The 22,226-nt window shown below is 41.4% G+C and overlaps 1 protein-coding gene across 4 annotated transcripts in view; it reads right to left on the reverse strand.

Annotated features, from left to right (window-relative positions):
• Window positions 1-10,139: 10,139 nt before the first annotated feature.
• The window catches only part of PLAC1 (placenta enriched 1), a 196,280-nt gene continuing 184,193 nt past the window's right edge, over window positions 10,140-22,226 (reverse strand). For all 4 annotated transcript variants that reach the window (XM_035287605.3, XM_054251494.2, XM_035287604.3 and 1 more), the window contains one exon: window positions 10,140-11,041. In XM_035287605.3, the coding sequence (XP_035143496.1) occupies window positions 10,342-10,983 (642 nt within the window). In that variant the 5' untranslated portion in view covers window positions 10,984-11,041 and the 3' untranslated portion in view covers window positions 10,140-10,341. The remainder of the gene's footprint in view (window positions 11,042-22,226) is intronic.

Raw genomic sequence — 22,226 nt, forward strand, 5'->3', positions numbered from 1 at the left:
CATGCTGGATACCCTGTTCCTCCCATTTCCTCATCCTTCTTAGGCCCAGCTCAAATGCCACCTCTTCCCTGAAGCCTTATCAGATGGCCTCAGAGTTGGAGTTAACTGCCTCTGTCCTGTCCTGTCATAGTACTTCAATGAACTTAGTTGTTCTGAGACTCTTAGCAGACAGTAAGCTCTTAGAGGGTAGGGACATGTCTGTCTATAGGCATCTTCTCAGCGCATTGCACAATAATTTGCTTCCATTGATGTCCAATACATATTTGTTTTTGTTTTTTTTTTTTTGAGACAGAGTTTCACTCTGTCACCCGGCCTGGAGTGCATTGGCACTATCTCGGCTCACTGCAATCTCCGCCTCCCAGGTTCAAGCATTTATCGTGCCTCAGCCTCCCGAATAGCTGGGACTACAGGTGTGCGCCACCACGCTCGGGTAATTTGTTGTATTTTTTATAGAGACGGGTTTTGCCATGTTGGCCAGGCCGGTCTCCAACTCCTGACCTCAAGTGATCCACCCACCTTGGCCTCCCAAAGTGCTGGGATTACAGGCATGAGCCACTGCGCCCGGCCAAGTTAGAAAGGAATCCAGAACATATTTGTTAAGTGAGTGTATACTGGAGAAGGGAGAAAGGGAGCTGGAAGAAGTAGGAACAAGGTGCTGTGTTGGTGGTAAAGATGATGGCTAACATCCTCAAGAGCTGGCTTTGGCACTATTTGGTACTATTGGTGCCGACCAAGGGTTGTTGAGCCCATATCTAACATGTTGGCTTCACAAACGTCCATCTGGGACTGATACTTGGAACACATCCTCTGGAATAATGTAGAATTAATTTGCTTTTAAATTAGCTGCTCAGTACTATAAACTCTCTCCTGAAAATCTATCACCATCATTTTATACTTTAAAGCTTCAAGCCAATCCTTAAAGGGAAGGTGAGATTTGGATGGAATGGGCAAAACAGCATTTTCAGAAGCCAGGAGGTAAAGAACTGAAAGGAGATGGACCTAGTTGGGCAGAGCCTTTATACTGGGGATTTAGAGAGCGGGCTGGACAAGTAAGGTGATGTCAGATAATCGGGGCATGGGGTGGGCGTGGTGGCTCATACTTGTAACACCAGCACCTTATGAGGCCAAGGCGAGTGGATTGTTTGAGGTCAAGAGTTTGAGACCAGCCTGGTCAACATGGTGAAAACCTGTCTCTACTAAAAAATACAAAAACTAGCCCACATGGTGGCATGCGCCTATAATCCCAGCTACTCGGGAGGCTGAGGCAGGAGAATGGAGAATAGCTTGAACCCGGGAGGCAGAGGTTGCAGTGCGTGGAGATCGTGCCACTGGACTCCAGCCTGGGCAACAGAGAGAAACTATCTCAAAAAAAAAACCAAAAAAGATTATGGGGGGCCTGGAAGTAGGCAGAGGAGTTGTGACTTTAGTTGCAGGATGGTATGGAGCTTTTTTTCTTTTCTTTTCTTTCTTTTTTTTTTTTGGTGTGTGTATGTGTGATGCTTTTAAAGGGGCAGGGGTGTGATGTAATGAAAGCAATGTTTTTTAACAGATTCACCTGGCTTATATGGTATCCATATGCACTATAAACTATGGTAAACCCAGGACTATCTGAAAAATTAGAATATCTTCTCCATTCCACACTGGAGTGAACATTTTTATTTGGGAAGAGAAAGAGTGGAAAAATACTATTTATCATATGCCTATTGCATATCAGGAGATGTACCAGACTCTTCCCCCACCCCAGGTATTCCATCCCTCTCTCCCCTCCCTTCCTCCCCCTCCCTTCCTCACCTACCTGCACTTGCACACACCAAAAGTTCCAACTAGGATTTAATTTTAATTGACCTTTAAAGTTAATCAATTTCTTGTTAAGTTACTCATACAAAGTATGCTGTGAAATAACAGTAAATATCAGGTTAAAAAATTAGTTGAAAGACAAACTTACTACTGTGTGCTGATTTGATGGAACAGAGGGGTGAAAATATAGTACACACCTTCTGGATTGAGACTGTGGTTTTCGTTTTTGTTTGTTTTCGTTTTTCGGTAGTGGCAGAGCTTCAAACTGCAGAATGTTCTTTTTCATGGGCAGTCTTAAAAATTGTCATCAAATATTTTCATGAAGTTAAAACAACATGGAAAGTAACTTGGGCAACTTAGATATTCCCTGTACTTGCTGTAACTCAAATACCAAAACATATTTAGAATTTAGGTGCATCTATCATTAGAGGCGTGTGATTTCTCTACCTGGGTAAAGCGAAAGAAAGTTAAACCTGTGAAATATGAAATGAAAATGAGAATTAATTTGTAGAATGAACCATAAAAGGACGAGACTTTTGAAGAGATTATTTTACTTTGATTGCAGATGGTAAATTATCACAGGAGTTGTGGAGGAATGGCATTGAGGCTTACTTTTGGGTCAATTTGTTCCTGACCCACCCTTGGCAGTGGAGAGAGCTAGAATTTCTCTAACCCCATAGAAACTGGGCTTCCTTTAGTGCTTTGTTATGTAAATATAGCTTCAAAAATAGAATATTCTGTAGGCATTACTTGGAAAATGAGCTTTTCTTTTAAAGATGTGTGCCCGTTTAAGTTGCAGACAGAGCTTTAAAGAGCCCTTGATAGAAATATATTTGGCAAAAAGTTAAAAATTTTAAAGTGACTTTAAAATGCAAATAATTTTTACATCCCTGTGGTGTTTATATAATAGGGTGTGTATGACAAAGCCAAAACAACACGGAAAATACCTTGACCAATTTAAATATCCCTCCTAGTAACTGTAAAGTCAAGGTGCTTTCCAGTGGTACATTCACTGGCAGGGATTCTCTCATTCTTAGGTTTGAAAACTGGTATGGCATTTACTTTTCAGACTCAGTCCAATTCCCCCTTACCTGTCAGAGAACAGCTAGCAAGGACAGCTAACAAAGCTCCATAGCAAAGGGCACACCTGTCACCTCCCTTTTGGAAACTTGTTTATGCACCCTTCTTCAACCCCACCACCTGCCCAGGCCCAGCGAGCCGCTCTCTGCTACTGATGTTTCATAATTCTGTGAGCTACTTTGATTTCATGTGTTGCCCTTCAGGTAAGCCACAGGAACGTCACCACTGGCCCCACTAGACGGTTCTGAATTGGATAAGAACAAAGAAAAACGGAAGTAGCAAGTGGTGGGGAGTTTAGTGTACTATATGACTTATATGCAAGTCAATAAGCAAAGTCCCCTGCCTCTTGTCCTTGGATGCTGGATAATAATAAATATAAATATACGTAATATATATGCATACATATGTATGTGTCTGCGTGCACACACACACAGACATGCATTACCTGGATTCCCCTACCTCCTCACCCCACTCTGAACACCTTTAGAGTATTCTTGGCCTGATCTGAATTACATTACACTAGAGGATTGTTGAAAGAGTTCATATTACCGCTAATGTGGGGAACATAATTAGGATCAATGTAGTATCATCATTGCTATTATTTGATTTACATCATATGCTTTATTCCTTTGGCTTTAACTGTCTTCATCAATATCCTGTTACAAAAATCAATAGAAGCTTTTTGTGGAATGATTCACATAAGCCAATCCGTCAAGTCCTGTAACCTGTTTTCCTTGAAGAGGAAAAATATAACTGATGGACACAAAGAACGGCAGTGGCATAGCGTGTCCTTTTCCACCCAGTCTGTGGAATACATTAACTGTATTTACACAAATAAACTGAAAAATGTTGCATTTGTGGAGTTTGCAAGTGTGATGACATTAAAGGGGTGGTAGGCAGCCTCTACGCTGGTCCCCACTGATCCCTGCCTCCTGGTGTTCCCACTCTTGTGTAATCCCTCCTAGCATGTGAGCTGGACCTAAAGACTCTTCTAACAAGTAGAATATGGCAGAAGCCATGGGATGTCACTTGTGTGGCTTCTAACTTGGGCCTTCTGTCATTCCCTTCCCCTTCTCTCTCTTTATCAGCTGCCATGTTATGAGGACGCTTGGACAGCCTATGGAGAAAGCCACAAGAGAGGAACTGAGGTCTCTGGCCATTATCCACTTGAGCGAGCATGGGAGTTGATTCTCCAAACTCCAGTTAAGACTCGAGATGACCACAGTGGCAGCCGCCAGCTTGACTGCAACTTAGGAGAGACACTGAGCCAGAGGCACTCAGCTAAGTCGTGCCCAGATTCCTGACCCTGTGAGACAATGCAGGTTTGTTGTTTTGGGGGTAATGCGTTATTCAGCAATAGATAACAAATACAGAAGGCCTTGTAATTGTATAAACAACGTGAGTTTATAAGCGGAAATCTGACCTCATTTGTTTTTTCCTGAAAAAGTTGTAGAAAAATTACAGGACTGCAAGTCACTTTCTTTCTTTCTTTTGGGGGCAATAAACAAGCATAGTTACAATTTTTAAACCCATTGCTTTATTCTCAAATATAATCACAATTTAAACAGGATATCGTATCGCTCCATTGTAGAGATTAACACTAATTAGAATTAAAGGATGTTTTTTTGTGAAAGTCAGCCTTAATTTTTTTTAAATAAACACTCATTCCTTGATAATGTATTTCTTTTTCATATGAAAAAATGTGTGGGTATGTAGTAGGTGTATATATTTTTTGTGGTACATGCGATGTTGTGATACAGGCATGACGTGTAATAATCACATCATGGAAGATGGGGTGTCCATCCCCTCAAGCATGTATCCTTTGTGTTACAAGCAATCCAGTTATACTTTTTTTGTTATTTAAAAATGTGCAATTAAATTATTATGGCTGTAGACACACTGTTGTGCTATCAAATATTAAGTCTTATTCATTATTTTAACTAATTTTTAGTACCCTTTAACCATCCGCAATTCCCTCCCACCACCCATCCCACTACCCTTCCCAGCCTTTGGTAACCATCCTTCTACTCTCTATCTCCACGAGTTCAATTGTTTTGATTTTTAGCTCCCACAAATAAATGAGAACACATAATGTTTGTCTTTCTGTGCCTGACTTATTTCACTTAACATAATGACCTCCAGTTCCCTCCATGTTGTTGCAAATGACAGGATCTAAGAATGTATTTCTTATAAACGTGTGTGTGTGTGTGTGTGTGTGTGTGTGCGTGTGTGCTTAATTTAATGCTTGACTAAGCCTTCATTACTGGTGAAGGAGGGACGGGTGTATTTCCATGCATTTCCAAAGTGGGCTATAGGTTCAAATTAATAAGAAAATACCTTTTGCCCTTAACATTTACATGTACTTTACACAGTTTTCTAAAAAATCTGGTTGGCTACTTTCAGGCTACAAGAATAAAAATTTAAACGTTACTTTGAGTTTCCTTTTATGGGTGAAAAATTTTGCTGTTTCCCTAAGTTTTAAATATTTGACAAGCAATTATCATAACAAATGGTTTCAGACATTTTTGGCTTTCCCAGAGATTGAAAGGTGAAATGTTCATTTCTTTTGTTGGCAATGAAACATTTCATCTTGTTATCACGAATATGATTAACACTGTTATGGAGTTTTATAAATCATGTCATCTTAAAAATTAAAGAACATTACCACAATAAAAGAGAAAAACATTCTTTTGAAGTGGCATTTCAAAAGGCAAATAAATTAGTGAACTTGAAATGCAGTTTTTTCACAAGGTGTTTTTATCTTCCCATCTTTAGAATGGTTCCTTTAGCTTACAGACTCCCATGCCCTTTCTCAGTACCAGTCAGTCACCTGGACTGACCCTGTACTGGGTACCTTCACCAAATAATAGAAAAGCAAGGCAAAACAAACAAACAGGAGACAGCCCCCCACCCACTCACCTCTGGCTCAAGAAATATGGATTTGAGAAGATCAAACATGCACCTGAAATGTTCGAAGAACACTTTTTGAGTAATGGTATGTCCAAGCCAACAAGTGCAAATTACTATTAAATTTTGAAAAATTGTGCCCAATTATCCTGAGACATTAACCCATCATATGCAAAATATGATCTTGACCACAATGTTTATTTGCCTCTTTTTTTCTTTTTCTGAGATGGGGTCTCACTGTCACCCAGGTGGGAGTGCAGTGGCACTATCTTGGCTCACTGCAACCTCCACCTCCTGGGCTCAAGCGATCCTTCCACCTCAGCCGCCCAAGCAGTTGGGACTACAGGCATGAACCACCATGCTCAGTTGATTTTTTTCATACAAAAATGCAAAAATACAGGCTGGTCTTAAACTCTTGAAGTCAAGTGATCTTCCCACCTCGGCCTCCCAAAATGCTGGGATTACAGGCATGAGCCACCATGGTTGGCCTGCGTCTTCATTCTTACTGTTTCCTTTGCCTAGAATGCCTTTCCCCTACATTTTCACCTGATTACATTGTACCTCTCACTTCAGGTCTAATGAAAAGGTTCCAGTTTTGTGAAGCCCGTGCTTACTACCTCTTGGCTTATCTGTTGTACTGGAGATTAGAGTCCACCCAACGCTCCTCATTAGAATTTCATGAGTCATACTTCTTCTGTATCTCTGATCACTTCTCTTCTAATTATTTTGATGACTGTTCTTCTCTTGCCCTTTTCCTAACAATGCTTTGAGGATTGAGTATTAGGGAATTCTCTTTCCTGTACTCGTGTGATCTCCCAAGGCTTTATCTTCTAGTAATTACCCTTTACTTGAGCTCCAGGTCCATTTCTCGAGCTGATTCCTGGACATATCCACTTGGATGTCACTGTCATCTCAAGCTCAACATGATCAACCTAGAATAATCTTCCCCCATCCTCTACCATCACCCCAATTTCCTTACTTAAATCCAGAACTTACCATGTCTTCTGAACTTCTAGGGCTCTTGATGGTGACATCTTCTTTGAGTCAACCTCTTCTTTTTCACATATATCCAGTAAGACAGATCAGAGCATAGCTTAAGTCTTGCCCTCCATGAAACCTGTCTCTCTGCTCTAAGGTCTGGAGCGTTCCACGCTCCAAATTCAATTTCTCTCTTAATCATGAATGAGGCTTTTATGGACATTTAACTGTTTCCTGTAGGCTAGAATGAAGTCCTGTTGTTCTTCACTTGAAATGGATCTCATTTTCTTCTCTTCCTACTCTTCAACTCCTTCCCCCATCTGCTCTCATCTCCTCTCACCTAGGTTAGAGCAGTAGCCCCCTAAGTAGCCTCCCTCCAGCACAGTGCACTTGTCCACTCTGTCCCAGGGCTTATGACCACAAAGAATACTCTACTTCCTCTTCTCTGCTTAGCCAAGTCCTCTTCATCTTCTAACAGTGGGGTCTTTGCTTACCTCTACCAAGAAGCCTTCCTGGATCTTCTAGTCTACATGGAAGACTCTCCTTCTTTGGGAGGGAGTGTTGAGTACAGAGGGGAAAGTGGACTTTGGAGCTACACAAACATGGGTTTGAGTCCCAGTTATGTCATTTACTAATGGTACAATCTCCATTTCTCTGAGCCTCAGTTTCCTCATCTATAAAACAGAGAAACTCACTTTCACCTTGTAGAGCTTTTGTGAGGATTAAATGAGATCATGCATATCATGTGTCTGGCACATAGTAACTCCTATTATTACAATGGAGGTCTTGAGTTTTTTCCAAGGACTGATACATTTTGCAACTGCAGGGAAAGTCTCTGTGAATATCACCCTTCCAGTTATGAAATGCCCAACTTGCACATCATAGCCCAAGTCTAATATTTCTAGTGTCGATTGTTTGCTAAGTTGTTTGTCTGTGTTTTAGTATTAAATAATCTGTTAGCTTCTGAAGAGAGAGTGGCGGAGGGACGTGCTGGCTCTCTTGCGCATAGTCTCATATACCACCACTGCTTTAGACCCATCACTCATCACCGTCACCGCCCCCCACTCTACCTTCATTGTATTGGACCAGACCACTTGCACTTTCTCTGATGACCTCAGCCCAGTGCTCACGTCTGTGCACAGGCACATGCTCTGAGCTGGAGTAGCCTCTATAGCCTCTACCTCTGTAGGCCTCTTTACTTGTCTCCCTCACCCCAATTAGATTGTGTCAGTCTTATTTCCCATTGCATCCTCAGCATCTAACATAGTACTTGGCATTAAGACAGGCTCAATAAACATTTTTTGTATGAATACACTATTTTCAGGGATTATTACTCAGTTTTCCTCAAGAAGGGGTAGGGGATTTTTAAATGAACAGCTGTTTCTTCAGCTACCATGACTGAATTTCTAAATTTACTCATCTACTGAAGCACTTTGCCTATATTCAATATGCAAACATTGTGTCAACATTGTGTAATTTTAATTAATTAATTGATCTTTGAGACAGTGTTTCACTCTGTCACCAAGGCTGGAGTGCAGTGGCATGATCATGGCTCACTGCAGCCTTGACCTCCAAAGCTTAAGTGATCCTCCCACCTCAGACTTTCAAGTAGCTGGTACTACAGGTGTGCATCACCGTGCCCAGCTAATTTTTAAAATTGTTGTAGAGATGAGGTCTTATTATGTTCCTCAGGCTGGGCTCAAACTTCTTGGCTCAAGCAATCCTCCTGCTTTGGCCTCCCAATATGTTGGGATTACAGGTGTGAGCCACTGCATCTGGCCAAATTAATTATTTAATTTTTTAAAAATTTATTTATTTAACTTTAGGTGCATACTGTATCTGGCATTTCTCCACATGTTATCCCTCCCCATCCTCCCCTCCCTCCCCACCCCCCGCTGTCTCTCCCCTACCCCCTCCAACTGCCCCAGTGTGTGATGCTCCTCTCCCTGAGTCCACATGTTCTCGTTGTTCAACACCCATCTGTGAGTGAGAACATGTGGTGTTTGGCTTTCTGTTCTTGTGTCAGTGAATTTATTTTTAATGACAAATAAAAAGTACATATATATATATATATATATATATGGTGTACAATACGATACTTTGAGCTAGTCTGCTTCTTAATAGGTATGTGGCCTTGGGCAATTCTCTTCATCTCTGTGCTTCCATTTCATCATTTATAAAATAGATATAGGAAGAGTATTTCTCTTACAGGTTGTAGTGAAGATTAAATGAGATGCTTCTACTATTTGGAATGTGTTCTCCCCAGATCATCTCAGAACTGGCTCCTTCTTCACATGCAAGACTCAGTTGAAATGACAAGTACTCTGAGGCCTTCCTTAAATTTTAGGTCTCCATAGCACTTGTTACTTGTTGCAATCTGAATTTATCTTTATTTATTTATTTTCTATGTGGCCTCAATTTTTTTGAGTCCCTTTCAATTCACTGCCATATCCTCTGTGCCTAGGACAGTGCCTAGCATCATGTAGTAGCATTCAATAATAAATTTTTCTTTTCTTTTTTGTTTTTTTTTTGGCAGAGTCTTGCTCTGCCACCCAGGCTGGAGTACAGTTGCATGATCTCGGCTCACTGTAACCTTCACCTCCCAGGCTCAAGAGATTCTTTAGTCTCAGCCTCCCGGGTAGCTGGGACTACAGGCGTGCACCACTATCATGCCCGGCTAATTTTTGTATTTTTGGAAGAGACAGGGTTTCACCATGTTAGCCAGGCTGGTGATGAACTCCTGACCTCAGGTGATCCATCTGCCTCGGCCTCCCAAAGTGCTGGGATTACAGGAGTGAGCCACTGCTCCTGGCCTCAATAATAAATTTCTTAACAATTCATTTCCTGTTATGCCTTATTTTCTCTCTTACCCCTTTGAGAAAGTTAATAGCCAAAATTTGGCAAAAATTTTCCGATCATAGATGTTGGGGGAAAAAAACTTTCAAAGCACTATCAGTCTGTGGCTAAAGCATAAGCTCTGGCTCTCGACATGAAGAGTTTACCATTTAGCTGGTGGGTAGTGACTTGAGTGCTTCTTAGAACCATTGATGGTTTATAAATCACCAGTGCATCCTATGCTTTTTGTGGATAAAAAGTGACACAGTTGTAGATCGAACTAAGAAACAATGTAGCTGAGAAGTGTATAGATCGAACTAAGAAACAATGTAGCTAAGTACTGTTAGGGGTGCAGAGTGTAAGGGAAATGGGGATATAGATAGAGGGTCAATTGCGGAAGGCTTTCTTAGAGGAACTTTAAGGAGAGGGAAGGCATCCTAGAGAGATGAGACCAGGCACCACTGTTTGCAAACCACTTAGAACAATGCCTGGCCCATACTAAAAATGAAGTATGTGCTTATTAAATAAAAATGCCCAACATATTTTTATGCAATCAGAATTTTATTTTTTTGTTTACACATGATTATAAAAATATAGAAAAAGGCTTAATTCATGAGGTTGCTATGGGTTGCTCTTTCTCAGAAGTGCTCACATGAATAGCATAAGAGCACTTATTTGTGAGATATTTGTACACTGCATACTAACTCTAGAAATAGCACGTTCAGGAGATTCCAACCCCGGGGATCACATGGACCCAATAAGATCATCTGTGCGAAGAGACCAATCTTCGGAAATATCAAGAAAGTGAGATGGCTGCAGAGGTTGGGCCTCTTGAGCCTCTGCTTGGTGACAGGGGACCTGGGTATGCTCTTCTTCATTGAAGACACAAGGTGGACAATCACAGTTGGGCCTTTGGCTGGGCTGTGACGAGGTGAATACCTTGGAGCATTTCTCATCCTTCTGGGCTGTGGCCCTGCTCTTGCTGGCTACTCTCATGAAACCCCAGGGCTTGGTGAGCCATGGGGACTTTTTGGGGGCAGCACATGACACTGGGACCACAAACTTAGATGGCGTGCCCTTGGAAGAGTAATGTATCTCAGTGCTGTAGATAATCGTGTCTGGAGAGACAGCTTTGACCCTGATGCCACATTCAGTAACACGGTAGATGAACTGGAAGGCATGTGGCTGAACATGGTTTGGGGGGCAACCCAGGCCCATGTGTAGCTCATTAAAGTGTACACACACATCGTTGTTTAGCATGAAGGGGTGCACTGTGACCATGAACCAATCTATGGAGCATAGCACAGTCATTGGACTTTGTCCTGAACAGGCTGAAAACGTGGAGGTGAGGAGGACCATCACTCCTATGAACTCAAACACTTTCATCCCGGCAGCCAATCAGATAATGAACCACAGGAAACAGGAAGCCGTCCAGTGAGGATTTCTAGAGCACATAAAAACACAAGAGGCAAATCATTTTATTTTCTATGAAAGTTCAAACATGATCTATTTTTTAAGCAAAAGTCTGTCCCTAAGGCATTAAGAAGAGGAAAACTTTCATTTGAGAGAGAACTGAATTTGAATTTCATTGTTGGAACTCAAGTGCTTATGAACAATTACAATAGCTTTTAAAAGTGACTTTCCCATGCTGTTCTAGTATAAAACATATATCCCAAGTATGTAGAACAACAGTTTACACTGATCAGGACTGGCATTCTTTTGTGTTTAACCTCAAGACGAACCCAAAACAGAACAGTTTTTGTCTCAAACATTGAATAAAGAGATAGGAGATAGCGTTTAATTCAAGATGGCAATACTTGCCTCTTTAGGGGTCTCAATGTCCTCCCATAGACCATACTAATGAACCCTTCCCTATTGCTTTTTTGTTGTGGTTATCAACAAATTTGATCAAATAAAAACATAAGGAATTGTGGTTTATTCCTAAGAACCAAATATTGAAATTTTGCCTAGTGGCACTTAAAATGATCAAACAAATGCTTCATAAACTCTGGCAGCAGCATCATAAGTAATTATGACCAATAGACTCCCTGATATATTCTTTGGAACACCTTGTAAAATAGTGAAATTGCAGAAACATGAAAACATGCTTTTTTTTTTTTTGGACAGACTGTTGTTTTGTCAGTGGGCGCCAGGCTGGAGTGTAGTAGCGCGATCTCAGCTCACTGCAACCTCCACCTCCTGGGTTCAAGCAATTCTCCTGCCTGAGCCTCCCAAGTAGCTGGGACTATAGGCACACACCACCATGCCCATCTAATTTTTGGATGGGGTTTCACCATGTTGGCCAGGATGTTCTCAATCTCTTGACCTCGTGATCTGACTGCCTCGGCCTCCCAAAGTGCTGAGATTATAGGCGTGAGCCACTGTGCCTGGCCAACATGCTGGTTTTATATTTTAAAACTTTCAATAATATTACACATGAAAACTACTGTAAAAATCTTATATTAAAGAAAGGGACTAGGTTGTGGCAGCTCATTCCTGTAATCCCAGTACTCTAGGAGGCTGGGGTGGGAGGACCGCTTGAGCCCAGGAGTTCAAGACCAGCCCCGGGAACATAGTGAGAGACTGTCTTTATAAAACAATACAAAAAACTAGTCGAGCATGGTGGCGAACACCTGTAGTCTGAGCTACCCAGGAGGCTGAGGTAGGAGGACTGCTAGAGCCTGGGAGGTTGAGGCTATAGTGAGCCAAGACTGAGCCACTGCACTCCAGCCTGGGCAACAGAGAAAAACTTTGCCTCAAATTGAAAAAAAAGGAAGAAAGGGAGGACTGTCTGTACTTTACACACTGATTGACAAGATATCACCTTAAATCTTTGCTTTACCTACTTTTACTTTCTCTAGCTTTTTATTGTTTTCTTTTTCAATAGGAAGCTCTGTGGCCACTTCCTAGTCCTATTGCTTTTAGCTGTCAAAGAGTGGCAGGCAGACCAGCAAGGAGAAAAAGTGGTGCTAGGAATAAGTATCTAGAACATGTTATCAGAAGGAGGTAACAGATGAAGAAAGAAGAAAGCAAGAGCAACATCATCCAATGTTTTCCAAGTCAACTTTCATTTTACAAGCGAAAATGACATAAATCACATAAAGTGCCTACAGTTTGGAAGGAAATGTACATGCATATAGGAATTCACTTTTGTTCCCTGCTGAGACAAGTAACCCCTACACACATTCATTCTTTGACTCATATTTGTTGAATGCCTACTATGTGCATAGCAATGGGCCAAAAAGTGTCCCAAGACATGTATTTTCTCTTTTTCCCCAGTTGCAAAAATGCAGCTCTTTCTCTTCCCTTGATAGCGACAAATTTGCTGCATTCTTTAATGGAAACCATGGCATAGGAGCCCACTAGAAAAGTGCACTGGCCTGGATGAAATGTTTTGTTTCTGATTGGTACAGACTGGTCTCACTATCTCTCACTCTGCCATTAATGATTCCTCATTCTCTCAGAGGTGTTGGGGGTGTAAAGGAGAAACCCCCAAAGATCTGCCAGGCTCCTTTCTTTCCTCTGTGTTCCTTCTGAAATGTCTCTCCTGGGACCAGTTTTTGGGGTTTTGTTTTTCACAAAGCAAAAGCAGAAGCAGCAGGAACAAACAAAAACTTATCTCCTTTCTCTCTCCCCACCTCCGCCCCCCCCACACCAAAAAAAAAAAAAAAAAAACCCAAAACAAACAAAAAGGAAACAATGATAACAACACAAAGAAGTAAATTCTGATGTGAGCTGGTTCCGGAGGACTCGACAGTTAAGCAAAGCAACCACCTGCTCTGGAATACGGCACATCTGCTGAGGTGCCTTTGGGCAGCTGAGATAATCAGCCCATCACTTGCGGCACTACTGTCTTGGTCTAAAGACCACCTTGTCCTAAATGTGCTTAAGGTGGGTTTTCTTTCCCTTCCTGCCTCTCTCGCTAACATCATCCCACAACCTGGGCCTAATTGCCCTGAATGAAAACCTCCTTAAGTAAATCTGGACTAGGCCAACGAAACAACTTTTTACTGAAAACCCAAAACTAACACCCAAGTGGTGACTCCTTTCCAGGGAGCAAAGCCATCCATTTCCTCTCCCTCCTTCAAGCATCTTTTCTGTACTCCTCCTCCTCTGTCCCCATAGATAATCCAAATATAATTATAAAACGTCTAGAATTTCTGAGAAATGGGCCCCTCAAGCAATCATTTTAGACTACCTCACTTCTCACCCCCGCACATTCACTTCTTGATTATGCTGCACTGACTCAGGCTCAAAGGAAGGAGTTCAATAACGTCATGGAGTTTAGGGTTCATTTAGCACAAGTCTCCAAATGTGAACACGGTAGAATCTGTTTCCTCTGATTTTTATAAAGCCAAGAACAGCTCACCATATGATACAGAAATAAATGAAGATGACTATGCGTGTGACAGGATACGCTTGAGCTCAGATAAAGCTTAAAGAGGAGGTCACTGAGACCCAGGTCTAAGGTTGCTCATGTCTAAGGGGAGAGAAAGAGATTAGGGGGAGAGCAGAATGTACTTTCCAATGAGCTTGTGAATGCCTAGCTCACTGGCACACTTTGGGACTGTCTCCTTCCTGCTGAGTACAGATCCTCAAAGCAAGGCAGCCTCCCTTCTCCTGCTACCTGCAATTCCTAGGGAAGGGTAGAACAGTGTATGCAGGGTGTGCCCACGTGTGTGTGTGTGTGTGTGTGTGTGTGTGTGTGTGAGAGAGAGAGAGAGATGGGGGATGGTTAGTTTAATTCTTTTTTCTTTTTTTTTTTTGAGACAGAGTCTTGCTCTGTCACCCAGGCTGCAGTGCAGTGGCACGACCTTAGCTCACTGCAACCTCCACCTCCTGACTTCAAGTGATTCTCCTGCCTCAGCCTCCTGAGTATCTGGGATTACAGGTGCTTGCTACCACACCAGGCTAATTTTTGTATTTTTAGTAGAGACGGGGTTTTGCCATGTTGGCCATGCTGCTTTCATGACCCACCCGCCTCGGCCTCCCAAAGTGCTGGGATTACAGGCGTGAGCCACCACTCCCGGCGGGGATAGTTACAAGTCATTTACAACAGAGTTCATCAGCTGGCTTTTCTAACACCTTGCTGAGATGTGCTGGAAGAATGGGATCCTGAACAAGAGAGGGAGAAAGTGGGCTGTAGTTACTGGAAGAAGAGCAAAAAGAAGGCTGAGGGCCTAGAGATGGGAAGGAGGTGCCAGAAGAGAGGGCAGTGTGGGGGTGCTCAGCTGAAGGTATTTTTTACCATCATTCAGGCATGCACAGTATTCCAGGAGCTTAGGGCAGAATTCTATTTAAAGTCTTCAGAACTCTTTAGAGCTGAGGTGGAGTTGGGGACTGGGGAAGAAATAAATGCAAAGAAGGGAACACTCATTTTGGGACTACTGTCCAGCTTCTTGGGGAGCCCTATGGGCTGAGAAAGAAAGCAGGTCTCAGGGTTTGAGCTTAGATGCATTTGTATAGCCAAGTAGGGCTCAGCTGTTGGTACACAGTGTCCTGAGCTGAGCTATAGAGGGGTCAGGCAAACTCAGAGCTGCTAATAACACCTGGACGCAAAATGTTTGCTTTCCTTGAAGCTGCAGAGTACAAGTCGCTTTCTGTTTTTTTCTAAATGGAGTTTATGCATATACGTTTCCCACTGGCTCCTTTACCAGTTTTCTTCAAGAACTCCCTAATAAGCTTTAACAAGTTCTTTACATTAAAAAATCATAAAAAGTTTCATTTTGGGGATATAAACTACATTTCCTTTCTTCTCCCATAATCAAATCTGCTCTTTTAATTAAGTTAAGAAAAATTCCAGTGTTTATGTTTGAGAGATATCTACATCAGTCACTGACAATGGTACAATCTGATTAGCAAAGCCCGACTGAGATCTTATAGTACTTGTAAAACCAAGACAGGCTTTTTCTTCTTATAGGCAGGAAGAGAATGGATTGGCTCAAACAAACAAAAAAAAGGAAAGAGGAAGAAGAGCTGCCACGTAACTCTCCATCATTAATTTTTTTATGCTGAAAATGCTGCTTATAAAGTTCAGCGTTGTTCTGTTTTAAAATTGACAAATGAAAATGGTATGTATTTAAGGGATACAGTGTTCTATATATATACATGTAACAATGATCTATGTATATACATTGTGGAATGATTATTTTAGATCAAGCTGGTTAACATGTCCATCGCCTTACTTAAAGAAGTAGAGAGTAGAGTGGTGGTTGGTGGGGTGGAGTGGGTGGGATAAAGGGAGATCCTGGTCAAAAAGTAAAGTTTCAGTTAGACAAGAGGAATAAGTTCTAGTGATCTATTGCACAGCATGGTGACTTCAGCTAATAGTAATGCATATTTCAAAATTGCTAAGAGGGTAAATTTCAAATGTTCTTACCATGAGCTCTATTTCTTAATGTTTTATAGTAAAGAGATTGAATATTGGGCTAAGCTCAAAGTTTTTAATCTCAGGACCCCCAAAAAATCCTTATAAAAAAGACAAAAGCAGAAGTTCAGATTAGTTTTGTGACGTTACAGAGTGAACTGAGAAGTTTCAGAGAAATCTCTTTCAGAGCAGACAGGATTTTTGGCTCCCCATCTCCTCTGATGTCGTTAGAGACACGTATGAACTCTTTGCATGAAGAATGGGAAGGGGAATTAGCTAAACATTTCCACATCTGGTTTTGGAACGGTTTGGAAAAAGAACTCACTCCATAGGCTCCTGGAAGCTTTTTGGGTCGACAGCTATTTATTTTTAAAATTCAGTATACTCGCGACAGCATAGTTATCATTTGTATATTGTTTTCCCAGAAACTTGTTGTCAAAACAAAAGGAAACAGAGGGGAAAAGGAAACTCCAAAGCAGCATGCAATTATCTCAGGGAAATGTAACTGTCAGGGCTTTGATTTGCAACAAAGTTTGTTCACTCTCTTGCAGCTGATTTAAAGAAAAATGAATCTGACTCAGAATACAGATTCTTTTACAAGACAAGAACGACAAAAAGGAATCCAAACACTTTGTGGATGCTGTAGTTTAAACGTTCAAGCAGTCACATTCTGACTTCTCTCAAGGTTTGAGAGCCTTTTAAAATAGACGTTCTTTTTAAAGCCCAGTTTTAAGGAATTAGTTGATTTCACTGCTCTCAAAGAAAGTGACAATTGTGATTAATACTAATGATGTTGAAAGTACATTAAAGTGAGTTAGAAAATTAAGTAACTACTTTTGTAGAATTTACATTAATTTTCAAGACGCTGAGATCGGTTCAGTTTTCCAGCCTCATGAAGCACAGTGTTAAAGTAACCGCACATTATTCATCATTTTGTGTGGCAGAAGAATTATGAACTGCTAATGCTTAACAATGTCCATTTTCTCAGCAGAGAAAAACACCTTGACCAAACCCTAAAAAAAGTCTTCATTAAAATTAAATTATAAAGAAGCCATTAATTTTTTTTTTCTCATTCTAAAAGTAACTGCAGAAAAATTGAGTACTGTCAAAGGAAAAAAGAAGGAAACACATTTCTCAACCCCCAAATAACCATTGTTACGTTTTTGGTTTATATATTTCTAATTTGGGGGGAAAATATACTTCCGCATATATGATTCAAAGTTATCTCAGGGAAAAAAAGAGTCAAGGTTTTTAGAAAGCTGTTTTTAATTTTTGACATTGAATTTTAAAGCAATCGAAGCATTATTTTTGTTTGGGCCATCTGGTTTTGTTCTTATAATCTGTTAAGCTATCAAGCATAGTTTAAATGTCATGGTTCATCTCATACACAAATAAAGGTTGCGAAATAAATAAGACTCCAAACTCCTTGTAAGAGAGAAATTTCTGCTGGGTCACAAATTGGTTACTAAAAGGTGAGTAGTCCACTGTGAAATCAAGCCATAATAAGGCTACACGACAAGGGTAAACCATGCCCTGACTGAACATAAGTACTCCTAAATAAATACAGAAAGCCATACTTTAGAGGAAATTGCAAAGATCAGATCATGAGAACTCCTCCCCTTTTGTGAAGAGAAGCTTAGTTGGTTGAATTTTAAACTTGAACAAAGAGATGTATTTCACAATTTCCATGAAGTATGAGGGACATCCCAAATATATGCCCCTAATTCAGTTTATGTTTTAATTTAATAATTTATTTGAATTTGATTTTTTTCAGAAAACTACACCCTTTGCCACAAGGCCCCAGAGTCCCTTCTCATTTTAAAAGACAAGGCAGGTTTGTGTCTGTGCAGACCTCTCAACCCCACGGCAGCCACGGCCACATTTTTAACTCATTGGTAGTCTCTGGGAGTCTGCCAAAACCAGATAAAGGCCCATTTGCCTGAGATGATCTGAAATCATCAGAAGGCAGAGGATTGAATCAGATGTTCCTTCAAGGGCTTCGCCACCTCTTTGATACACCTGTGTCAATAAATGAGGGCTCTAGCTGGCTTACAAAAATGGTCAGGCACATTCCTGTCTCCCTTTCAAAATTGGGATTTTTGGGTACAGGTTTTCTTAAAGCGAGGTACATGCATATGGCCCCTTAAGTATGGCTTAAATCCAAAACAAACCACAGTTGACTTTATAGGCTACTTGACTGATTTTTCACTGACTGGACCCAAATGCATCTTTCCAAAACCCAAAGCTACCTTGTGTATGCCCCACCCGGAATGTGCTCACTTGGTGCATGTGTATATGCCCTGACTGAGGCCATTCACCATCCTTTGGCTCCTGAGAGGTAGAAAAGGTTTTAGAAAAGGTTCCTTTGATAGGAAGGCTGTTGGTCATTGATAGCGAGCCTACAATTTGGAGCATGCGTGCATATTGGAGTAGGTAAAGATGCATTGGTCTGTGATCAGGACATTGTAGGAAGAGAAAAAACCTTTTTTTCTCTCAGTCTCTCTCTCTCTCTCTCTCTCTCTCTCTCACACACACACACACACACACACACACACACACATATGTGATGGACAGATAGACACACACATACTGAGGAGACGAAAATTCCCAAATCTGTTTCCTACTATTGCCCTGATCCTTACTATTTCCCCCCATTCCTTAATTATTGTACTGTAAATTCCTTTAAAAATGGAGTCTTGGTCTACTATGGTATCTGGTACACAGTAAGTACTCAGTAAATATTTTTTTTCCTTTTCTTTTAGATGAAGTCTCATTCTGTCGCCCAGGCTGGAGTACAGTGGCACCATCTTGGCTCACGGCAACCTCCGCCTCCCAGGTTGAGGCAATTCTCCTGCCTCAGACTCCTGAGTAGCTGGGATTACAGGCATGTGCTACCACGCCCAGCTAATTTTTATATTTTTAGTAGAGATGAGGTTTCACCATGTTGGTCAGGCTGGTCTCGAACTCCTTACCTTGTGCTCCACCCGCCTCGGCCTCCCAAAGTGCTGGGATTACAGGTGTGAGCCACTGAGCCTGGCCAGTAAATATTTTTTAAATGAAAGAATGAAGAAATTAATGAATGACCACCAGAAATCACCATCTGCCCCTGTGCCTCCTTGTCTAACCCCTTCCCCCACTCCTTCTCCAGTCTCCCAGTTGAAGGCCTGGGGTAGCAGTAGAGCCTTTCTATAATAGAGAGTACAGAGTCCTAACAAGGGTCCTGGCCTGTCCACTTCCACACCTGCTTGCCTTCTAGGCTCACTGATGCCAAGAGCTCCATATCTGTCCCACTCAACAGTACCCACTGCCCTTTCAGTTAGCTCTTAGCCAGTGACCCCAAGTGTAGCCAGAACTTTTTGTAACCCTTTCCCTCCATCCCTAAGGCATCCTCTGGAAAGAAGACAATATGGAACTCTCCCCTAGTCTGGCTTTACATGGGAGGAAAGAAGAAATTATCAAGCCATACATAGACCAAGTCTAGGCCATTGAGAGATAGCATAATCAGAAACGGAAGCCTCAGGTCCACGAGATACTGAAGAACGGTGGGGTGCCTAGAAGGGGCTTCCTGGAGTCCCCAGGTTTTCCCAGGCAAATGAACTTAGCCCCTGAGGTTTTCCAAGGATTCCCTTAGCCAGAAAAAAAAAAAACTAAATCACAGGTTGGATATCTGTTCCTCCTGAGAGCAGACCTACACATCCACTTCCAGTTCCAGTTCCAAGCGTAGACACAGAAATCAGAAAACGCCTCAGAGGTTCCAGGGAAATCAGAGGCCAGTTGGGTGAATTCTCCTCTACCCCAAGTTGACCGTTGGCTCCCTTTGAGCTGGGCTTTTCACTCTGCCAACTCTGGACTGAAAGATAGATCCAGGCCAACATCAGGTCTGTTAGAGGGTCCCCGAGCCTAAATGTTCCCAAAAGTGCTTTGCAGTTGATCCCATCTCCGCATATGATAGAGTATTTTACTGGTAAATATCACTATATGCCTCTCTCATCTGGACTTTTTATATAACAAAGATGTGACTTTGGGTGTGATAGCTCCTTTTCCTAGCAATATTGAAAAACATAACATTTTTTAAAAATTAGCTGGATGTGGTCCCAGCTATTTGGGAGGCTGAAACAGGAGGATTGCTTGAGCCCAGAGAGACCCTGTCAGGAAAAAAAACACACAAAAAAACAGCAACAACGAAGTGTTGCCTTAAGGCTTGACATCTTTTTCCTGGAATTAGTTACTTGGTTAAAAAAAAGCAATTGGTTAAACTTGTGTTCATCATTTCCATATTATAATATATAATATTTTAAAATATAGCCTATATATTGTTAAAAAGTAATATAAAAGGCTCATCTATTATAGCTAATAATATACATATATATGATATTAATATAATACTTTGATAATATATAAACAACAAAAAGGAAGTTTCCCCCCACTGGTAATCTATCTTGCCTTAACAAAGAATGAAGGACCTTTTTCTGAAACTTTTTTCTAGGACTGAGACTTGAGCTTACATCACTGGACTACAAATGTTTAAAAGTACATATGTATGTATTCTATATCCAGATAGCTAATATTCTATAGATAGATATATATTCTCTATATATCTATATCTATTCTATGTCTATATTTTCTATATTGCTAGATAATTACATATATATGTATAAAATTGTGTCCTCCCAAAAAGATATATTGAAGTCTTAATCACCAGTACCTCAAAATGTGACTTTATTTGGAAATACACTCTTATTTTTTTTTATTGAGATGGAGTTTCACTCTCGTTACCCAGGCTGGTAAATGGCGTGATCTCGGCTCACCGCAACCTCCGCCTCCTGGGTTCAGGCAATTCTCCTGCCTCAGCCTCCTGAGTAGTTGGGACTACAGGCATGCGCCACCCGCCTCGGCCTCCCAAAGTGCTGAGATTACAGGGAAATATACTCTTTACAGAGGTAATCAAGTTAAAATGAAATCATTATGGTGGGATCCAATCCAGTATGACTTATGTCTTTACAAAAGGGGAAAATGTGGACACAGAGACAGACATACACAGGGAAGACAGTGTGGGACATGTAGGAAGAAGGCGGCCACGTGCATCACTCCAGTGACGCACCTACAACCCCAGGAACACCAAGAATTGTCGGCAAATACCAGAACCAGAAGAGGCTTCCCTAGAGCTATCAGACAATATGGCCACTCTGACATCTTGATTTTGAACTTCCGGCCTCCAGAACTGTGAAGACCATACATTTGTTGTTGTTTTAAGCCACCCAATTTGTGTACAGCAGCCCTAGCAAACTAACAACTTTATCTTCCCAACAAATGGAACAGACACATGTGCCTTCTTTCTGAGATAGGAGCCTGCAACTATTAATGTTCTGACTCTGTGTTTTGCTACAACCTTAAATTCCATTTAGAATTAGAAATCTGTTGAGGCAACAAGGAATACAGACAAAAACTTAGAAAGGAGCCAGTTAAAATTGGTGTTGGTGCTGATATTTGATGCCTACAGGAGAAACTGAATTAGAATAATTATAGTGTAATATCAGGGAGATGTTCGTAACTCTACAAGTTGTCCAAAAATGGATGGAAATACCTGGAGTGATCTTAGGAAATACCTAAGATCTCTTTGTTCCCTGTAGGCATTCAGTTAGAAGCTGGCTGGCCACTTGTTGGGGTGACTGGAGAGGGAGATCCTGTCCTATATTGGAGGCTAGATTAGATGGTCTTTGGCTGGGCACAGTGCCTCATGCCTGTAATCCCAGCACTTTAGGAAGCAGAGGCAGGCACATCACCTGAGGTCAGGAGTTCAAGACCAGCCTGGCCAACATGATAAAACCCCATCTCTGCTAAAAATACAAAAATTAGCTGAGCATGGTGGCACACATGGCTGTAGTCTCAGCTACTTGTGAGCTGAGGCAGGAGAATGGCAGAAGTTGCAGTGAGCTGAGATTGTGACATGGCACTCCAGCCTGGGCGACAGAGAGAGACTCCACCTCACAAAAAAGATGGTCTTTAAAATTCTATCACAGAATGTCCCGTTTGTGTGTATGTGTGTGTGTAGCAGATATTAGCACATGTATTATGTATTATCACATGTATTATGAACACATGCATGCATGGGAACACACCACACACATACATATGTTATGCACACATGCAGAGGTTATTTATGTAGGTCTTCTCTTGAAAGTCTTACAATGTCATCGATGCCTGAAGCCTCTAATCCTCATATACAGAAGATTATATAACACTTCCTAACAGGGACCTGACC

Source organism: Callithrix jacchus, chromosome X (genome assembly GCF_049354715.1).
Source record: "Callithrix jacchus isolate 240 chromosome X, calJac240_pri, whole genome shotgun sequence".
Taxonomy (NCBI): Eukaryota; Metazoa; Chordata; class Mammalia; order Primates; family Cebidae; genus Callithrix; species Callithrix jacchus.